Source organism: Argopecten irradians, unplaced genomic scaffold (assembly GCF_041381155.1).
Source record: "Argopecten irradians isolate NY unplaced genomic scaffold, Ai_NY scaffold_0740, whole genome shotgun sequence".
Lineage (NCBI taxonomy): Eukaryota > Metazoa > Mollusca > Bivalvia > Pectinida > Pectinidae > Argopecten > Argopecten irradians.
In genome coordinates this window covers 1-9,038 of record NW_027188207.1, presented here as the reverse complement: position 1 = coordinate 9,038, position 9,038 = coordinate 1, and the positions used below count along the sequence as shown (strand labels likewise).

General features: G+C 36.1%; 1 protein-coding gene across 1 annotated transcript; it reads right to left on the bottom strand.

Moving 5' to 3' along the window:
• Positions 1–933: 933 nt before the first annotated feature.
• On the bottom strand, positions 934–8,403 carry LOC138313555 (mediator of RNA polymerase II transcription subunit 15-like). Its single transcript, XM_069253952.1, has 3 exons — positions 7,607–8,403; positions 1,491–1,583; positions 934–993 (listed from the first exon to the last, which is right to left on the bottom strand). Exons 1-3 carry the CDS (start codon positions 8,348–8,350, stop codon positions 934–936), a joined length of 897 nt encoding a protein of 298 aa, XP_069110053.1. The 5' UTR covers positions 8,351–8,403.
• Positions 8,404–9,038: the final 635 nt, after the last annotated feature.

Genomic DNA, 9,038 nt, shown 5'->3' with positions numbered 1-9,038 from the left:
AACCGTTTACAATGATAACTACTGTCAAACAAACTTATGTTTGCATTTTTGCCATACCATATTCGACCTCAATAAGAGCCAATGTCCCTATAAGCTGCCCCTCCCCCTTTTTGAGGTTTAATTTCACTTTAAGTTGACTTACGCCTATAAATACAGACTGAAAACTATGAAAAACTGTGTAGTCTACTCTATTTGGTAACATATAAATTACCGAAGGGAGGTAACCTATTCCTTACTGTGTTATATGTTACTTCTTACAATACCACAAGGATATGATCATTAGAGTTATCTCCCATGTTGATAGGTATAAATAAGATTTTGAGTTTTTTATGAGATGCTGTATTCGACACCCAATAAGTGCCCATGTCCCCATAAGTGCCCCTCCCCCTTTTTGAGGCCTAACTTTCAATTGCCCACGCATAAATAAGACAAAAACTACACAAATAGATTTGCAACCCCCCCCAATAAAATTCATTTCATCTCATTAGAACTTTTTTCAATTTCCTTATAATGCCCTGGGCGCAAGTAATTGGGTCAAAATATGGTATTTAGCCAGCATGAAGCTACGAATATAAAAACAAAAAATCATGTTTTATATAATATTATTTTCATTGTTCTATCGTCAATCCATTTCTACAACTTGATATAAAAGCTCCATACCCGCGAAAATATCCTACAAATATTTCCTATTATAGAGTATGTAGGTATGGATTTTTAAAATTGATGTTAGTTTACTGTAGATTATTATATTAGGTGTAGTATTCCCTCATGGTGTATTACCTCTGTATTGCCATCATTTACAGACCGACCAGACCCACTCAGTGTGATGGTAAGACTAAGAGTCACCTCCCTCAGCTTAAACCTGGAGACTTGGCTTCTTCTTCCATGGATTCCTCCTGCATCCTCGTCCTTGGGCAGTTTATCGTCCATTGTTCACTCTGAACAGTCACCTTCTGGTATCAGGACATCCTGACTGGTCACTCTCCATATGGACTACAAAACAAATATAATGGGTGTTTAATAATGTAGAATGAAATCTAGAATTACAAATGTACTAATTATCAAAATCTCTTAAGCTTCTATAAATATTAATTTCAAATTCCAAGCTAAGCAAAGACCTTTTGAGGGCCATTTTTTACTCCTGGTCATTCTAAAGTCTGACGTTACATAACGTTTGTTGACACAACCACTCAGGATCTCAGAGTTTACCAATGATTTCAATTTTTTTTTTTCCCTACTTTCAGAACTTAGAAAGAAATCTAATATATATATATTCGAATCAACACTAAATTATAATGCACATTTGATTTGTGCCTTTAATCCATATGCATCTATATATGTATGTATAGCCATGAAATTATACGAATTGTCCATATATATCTTTACATCAAATACATAATCTTTAGCTTGAATCCATAATTTATTGTGTAAGGGAACGAATAGTCAATCAAGATTTAGGGACCATATAGACATGGCCAGCATTAAACTACATACTGGAACATGTCAAGTTTCGTCGTCCTCTTCTGTGGGAAACTCCTGCGCAGGATCGTATTCTTCTGACTCGTCTTTTCTTGATGATGAACCTATAAAAGTCATGTTGATGAATAGTGATATAGCAAAATGATTCTGTTTAGAAACTTGACAGGCAAGTCACATTCTATACAACATGTTGTCTTAAGGTAAACAGTGAGGTTGTTTGAGTAGTTCATGGGTTATATTAAGATCATATGGAAATCCTAATCGCACTTTGTGTTTCATGACAGATGAGAGAAGTCGTTCATGGGCAGCCTGTACATTTCCAACCAAATTAGGGTACAATTGAAAGGGTATACTCCTCCATGCACATTGAACATCAATCACTATACAGACACTAGTAGAGCAGGAAATATATATTAAGTGCATGCAGACAGAAGGGAAAACAATTTGATTTATGTCAAGTTGTATTAGATAGAAATCAATGGAATTTTTTTTTTATCAGATTGGTTTGATCTTGAACCCGACAAGCCTGGGATCCAAATATAATACAGAGGTAAGGTTGAGTTATATATGTGGATGACCAAGATACTTTAAAATATGTGTTGGAGAGTAGGACTGGGTATATACGTAGTCTTGGGAAGATCCATTGAAAAAACCTGTAAAGTGTCTTTCCAAGGTTATTTCATGGTGTGCCAAATTTTGGAGCGGAGGAGGCGAAAGATGATGAATAACTGGAGAAAACCCCACCTTCAGTCAGTATATGCCTGAAATTGCCCTATGTGGCTTTTAAACTTGATAACTCTGAGAGTGGAAATATTTGGAAATCTTAACCGATCAGCCACTGTGGCATTGTCCATGATCCAATAATGAGTCGTGTATGACCAGGGACAATTTACATATATAAGCAAGAGCACCATAAGATGGGAATTCGAAGTTCACAAAGAAATGCAATTATTGGACAGGTACCTAATGGACAGTTACAGGTATATTATTTGGCAAGTTTTGGACGAGTCACATGACCCCATCCTGTTGGATACAGTACCCAAAAAAACAATGGATGACATCACAGCTGTGTTTTAGGACTTGTTAAAAAGTATATTCGAGGGAATGCTACAAGCCTAGTAGCACTATAATAACTTCAACTAAACCTTTATCTTAGGCTAGAAAAATACCAGAAGTGTACTTGACATAGGACTTTAAAATGGAATATAAAGAGGTTTTTTATGAGAGACACCAATACAATCGACCAGATCAGAGAAATATACACAAATCAGAATATCAAGGTGTAGAACTATTTGGGACCTCCGCTCTGAGAATATTTAGGGACCCAATACAGTTAAGTGATTGACTGGGAAAAATGGGACAAGGTCATGCCAAGGTAATACAATTTACACTTTGTTACTAATTAGCGCTTTTATTTAGGATGTCTTTTATCCATCAATTAAGTGAAACAAAATGATAAGCGCATAATGTTAATTGTCAGTATACAGAGATGTATCATGTTGTTAATGTCAAGAATATGCATAAATTATACAATTACAAATTGAAATGACATGTGTAATGGTCTGTACAGGATTTCTAAATTCTGAAAAAGTAATATTAAACATTAGTTTTGTTTTACATTAGGTATACTGTTTAAAATCTCCAAATTGATTGTCAAGAGTAATACAAAGTGAATATAAATTGTAATGTAAACACTGTAAAATTATGGTAAAGAAATCATTGGAACAGAAATGTGGGTAGACATTTTACTCGATAAAACCCGAAGGTGGTAAACGGGTTAATTTGAGTTTGATATTATGGGCTAGCCAAACACAGTTAAACCAAATTACCAATGTACCAGTCGTAATGGGAATAGCGGGGTTGTCGTACATATCTGATATAGAGGGGAAAAATATAAGGGGGGGGGTGTGGGACTGAAACAAGTGTTAGATAAATTCTTGAGGTGGTGTAAGGTGATGTTTCACTGTACAGGTTCAGAAAGACAAAGTAATATTAACAGAGAAATCTCAAATTGACTCAAAGAATATAAATTGAGAATTTGGGAAATCTTGGAAGAAATACACATAGACAGAAATAATATATGTGGTTGTGTTATAAAAACCCAAGGAATAGAGACAATCACAGAAATCAAGGAGACCCATCCACACATTTTGCAAACGAGAATCACAGTGATAACTAAAGGTTTTGGAATCCAATACAAGAAATTCTGTTTGAAACATAATCAAAACACACATCTTTGTAAAATGAGATTCTATGTATCAAATACTGAGAAAAAACATAGGTGGTCTTAAGCCCAGTTAACGTATAAAATTCCAGCTAAAGAGATGTGGAGCATAAGGAAGTATGGCAAATATCACATAATTCTACTTAAACAAAGCTAGAAGATACAAATGTATCTCACACTTCATATGAATTATAATGCATTGAAAAAGTAATCGTATGAAAGTAATAATTGTTGATTGATGTTGAAATGTTGACAAAGTAGTGGATGTCAAGATATAGGCTGGGTCTAAGTATGACTGCCTTAAAGCCCTCAGGGGAAGCTTGGTAAAGTTAGTTGCTGATAAGTATAATTTCAAATCAAAGTTGTGTAAACCAAGACCTGACCACCAACCAAAATTATTGAATTTTTGAAAAAGGATAAAATGACTGTATTCGATGATCCAGTGTTGAAAAGATTCTGTTTGAGGGACTGAAATTTCCCTATAAATATTTAAGGAATTAGGGAAGCATTGATCCATCAATGCAGACTCCGCTCGGTTAAAACTGTATGAAAACAGAGTCTGACCAAAAAATATAGCCTCGGGCTACATGCTCAAGAATATAGGAAGGTTTTAAACTTCTACACAGTCGATCTCAGCTTCATACGAGGGTGGGTACGGCTTTTGGACAACAACAGTTTCATGATCGAAATTTCTAATTATTATGAAATATTGAGAAGGCAATATGTTATATCCTATAACAAAGACTAATTTCCACATTATCTAGTTTTTACTCTATAGTAGCCAATGCATATTATCTTCTTCAGAAAAGAAAACACACTTTGATCACTGGCTACAAACTCTATATGGTTCAAATAATAAGGGTGGAACAATAGAAAGATTAGCAGCTGTTTTAGTGTGTGTAATGTATTATACCAGGGTATATAGCCCGCACCAGTATGGAATTAAATGATAGAAAGTGAATTGGATTCGAGTTTACATATTGTACTGGAGCCATCCTGTGTAAATATTGATTTAGTTCATATATAGAAAACAGCACAGGAGACGCAAGTAGTCACACTGATCAAAATATTGAAAAGTGCCATAGTAGTAGGTAAACACGATTATTTGAGATTTCTCAAAGAATTCAGCTGTTACAGTTGTGAGGTGTAAATTATTTTGCATTCAAATCCTAGAAAATAGGCAACATCCATGTAAACGGTTGATTTCTTGAATTAAAACTTGTATAATGCATCGCTGATCAAACATGACAAAGGATTTTGACTCCACACTGTCTTCTTTTATCAAGAATATAAAAATTTATTCAAAGACAAGAACGCATGAACTAACATGTCAGAAGATGTATAGTACAAGTACAAAGGATGTGTAAGCAGTAACGGGAAGGCAAAAATCTTGCAAAATGAGAAAAGCTGCATAGAGGCTACAGTACCCTGAATTCCACGCACTGTCCCGCGAAGTGCGCGCCGAGTTCGGGGAACGGTCACAGATTTATTTTGAGTCCCTTGCTTGATGGTGGACGTCGGGAATTCTCGCTCTCAGGGGCGGGCACAGCCAAGCTCGGGTAGGGGCTGCGATCGCACCCAGCGACTTCGTGACGAATTTTGTTGTCCTTGTCGTTTTTGATGAAAGCCTCTTAGGGCTTGATGAAAAGGGGACAAGCTATGGGGGCACCAAACAAGTTTAGGATCACCGATCAATTGAACTGTCACTCTAGACATGAATACAAAATAGCTTGAAAAATACACAATGAGTGAATGGATTATAATGGACAGATGAAGTTGGTGACCGAATGGGTGATGGTATTTTCTTTTTTTTGAAAACCATGAAAATGACTGTGCGTATGGTCTTTTCATGAGTAGTTATTCAAATTCATGGACAAAAAAAAGTGAAAAAGACCACTCACCATGTCAATCAAGATCAACACTGAACTAAAATTTGGGGGAGTTTAATCAATGACATTGTACAATACATATATATCCTTTTTTATTTACTCTGGAAGAAAGAATGGAGAATGGTTAGACAAATATACTTCAGAGAGCTGGGGGACAGGAGAGGACTGGGATCAAGGGGAAGAGGCTCAAATTGAGTCACTGAAATTGTATTTCATGCAAGAAGAATTTCGGAAAAGGAAATTTAGCCTAATTCCCTACCGTGACAGGTAAATAAAGTCTATTACAGGACTGCAAACACAAGGACTGCTGTGAGGAGACAGAGTGCTGCTACATGTTCGTGGTCGTCAATAGATAGGCCGCATTCTTGTATATCACAACAAAAAATCATACACAGACAGATTTGAGTGACGCTAAACCTGAAGTTAAACCTTCAATCAAACTAAAAATGATGGACAAACAACAATGTATATTTTACTTTACCCGAATTATGATAATAAAAATAATAAAACACCAGTCAGAGAAATCAAAAATTATTAATTCAATCGAATCTACTATAGTACTATTCAGCAACAAAAATGTCAATTATATTACAGATTTAAATGATGCAATTACATGTATACCGTATCTTTCTGTGTATATACCAACTAAAATTAACCCAGAAATGGCACAAATGGCATGCACAGGAGCTTCATATCATTAAAATTTGGGTGATTTCTGATGGCTTTTTAGGCAGAATGTATCATGATGAGAGAGGAAGCTGGAAACTGATTTTTCGTGGACACTTTTAAGAATGAAGAGGGTGTTGATTCGTATGCTATAACACATACAAGTATTTCAGGTGCATACTTTTCTCTTCAAAGTTGTCTCTGCAGGTCAAGGTGTTCATTCACTTGAAATGATCATGAATGCAAAGTAGAATTGGCCATTCTGTTATAATGCCACTAAGAGAGAAGTATATTTCCATTGCATCAGCTTACTGAGAGTGGGGACTAAAAGGGGCTAGAGATAGACTTATTAATTTATGTCACAGAAGAAATAATGCACAATCTAAGTTTAACATATGTACAAAACAAGCAATGGGTACCAACATTCCAGAGAGTTGTTTACACCAGAAACAATTGTGTTATACCAGAGCAATTTTTATTTTAGGTCGAAAGTTCTGCCAATTTTCCCTCGTCTATTTCATATGTTATGTACATATATTTTTCTGATCTGAGGTTCAGAGTACAGACTTCGGAATAACAGACTCCATGCTAACTGAATTACACTGGAGCTGTATACGTAAGGTTTTTCTAGTATGTTGCATTTGGACATGAGAAAATCTTAACCTTGTCATTTGTCAGGTTTGTAAACTTGTCAGCCTATTAGCAAGTCATGTATAACTCTCAAATAGTATTTTGTGATGATACAAGCACTTGTAATCCAGTGTCACAAACAAATAAACAAATATACCTTTCAAACAATTATAAACAAATATACTTTTCAAACAATTTTAATAAGTTTACCAGTATGTAAAGTATATCATGCAACTTCAAAACAAATATCTAGAAATCATGAAAATAAAAGCGACTATTTCATATATCTGGCAGTTGGTCCTAATAAATCAATTTTTAGCATTTAGCATCCCTTTTTATTTCAGGTCAAGACTTTTTGTTATGAAAAACAGCTTATATAATTACCCGATATCTTAAATTTATTATTAAGAAATCAGAATAGATGTATACATGTGTTGATATTTCAATTCAACCTTTGGATCTTACCATTTTAATAAGTCTATCAACTTCATTAGGATACAATTTTATATCATGAAATAGTCTTACATGATATGAAAACGGTCAGCTGAATGTCATACAATGACAATGACAATTTAGTAAAACGATGTATTTGATAATCAATCTTATGAAACCCTCCAAATGAAAGTTGGGACAGAAATAGAAATTAGCCAATGAACCAACACATATATATGCTTTTCAAAACCATTGAGCATGCAGTCACAGTATACACAAAACTTACCCCCTGGTTGTTCTGCCTCATCCGTTTGTTGTTGTTTTGGTGGTTTGAAAATCGGCTCTCCCGTTCTCGGTTGTTTGTGTTTCCTCTTTTCCCCAGGAGTCCGGTCTTTTTTGTGTTTATATCAAACAGTGATGGGATATTGTTTCCCCCACTGTTCCGCCGTTCGTTGCTCCGGCCCATCTCGTTCATGCCCATACCGCCCATGCCCAGCAGGCCAGCTCCACCACCTCCCATGCCTTGACCACCGCTCATCATTCCACCCTGATTCGGCCCACCCATCATGGGTGAAGACATGCCTCCTTGTTGTTGGATCAGGTTACTGACCAGCTGAAGCTGTGAATCTCTCATTGCAGCCGCTGCCATCTGTTGCTGCATGCCCATCATACCCTGGTTACCTTGATTCATACCACCTTGACCGCCCCGGCTCATGTCGTTTTGGTTGTGAGACTGATCCATTCCTCCTCTCCCTTGAGCCATTCCCATTTGTTGTCCAATCCCTCCGCCCATTCCACCAAACATATTATTCTGGTTCATCCCTCCTAACGGTCCAGAGATATTACCGCCTGGCATTCCCTGTCCGGGAGCACTCCCAAGGATACCGAGCCCTCCTCCCATCTGAGGACCGTTCATCCCTCCCATCCCTGGTGGTTCTCCAAGAAGCCCCTTCCTATTGAAATTCATTCTGCCATCTCTGTCACCGCCACGGTTCCCGCGATGGTTGAAGTTTCTTTGATTTCGATTCATCTGCACGTTGACTGTCTACAAGAAAAATAATAGGGAATGTAGTAGACATAAAACATTCAAATACTAACTTTCAGTCAAGAGCTCAATTTATAATAATTACTGTAAAACTTTTTTTGTGATCAGAAATCCATAAGATGCATGCATACCATAATTTTGTTTGTCCCAATGGTATATCCTGGTGGAACCAATATTGGGGCTGGTACAAATCCCAATCTAACTGCAGGTAATGCAACATTAACAGGTACTGGTACATTTATTGACTGCATTTTTCTGTGAAAATCCTACATCACTAAACTAGTTAAAAGGTTAAACTATTCTGAATCTAAAACTATGATTATTAAATTCAACTTTGAAAAGTAACACGACACCAATTTTCTTCTTCAAGTACTGTATGTATAGCTAACAACAATGTTATAGCTGTGCAAACTCAGTAAAACTGAGAAATACCCCTGTAATTGTGCTGTAAAATTTATAATTATTCTTCATGCATTGGCCCATATCATATTTTACACAGTGTTATACGAGACAAGTGACCTGACCTAAGTGTATGTGTTACAAATCATCACCTACATCAGTTACGGCAACGCAATTAATTATACATGCTTAGACTCCTTTTTAATAACAGAATTTACTTAGTAATTATTTAGTTTTACTCTAAACGTTATTGTATGTCTCTTCAAATATGATC

Excerpts from the sequence above, each read along its gene's own strand:
- LOC138313555 (XM_069253952.1), bottom strand. The coding sequence starts at position 8,350 with ATGAATCGAAATCAAAGAAACTTCAACCATCGCGGGAACCGTGGCGGT. Across the intron at positions 1,584-7,606 it reads TGAGGCAGAACAACCAGGGG|GTTCATCATCAAGAAAAGAC; the intron begins GTAAGTTTTGTG and ends TGACTTTTATAG. Across the intron at positions 994-1,490 it reads AACTTGACATGTTCCAGTAT|TCCATATGGAGAGTGACCAG; the intron begins GTAGTTTAATGC and ends TTTGTTTTGTAG.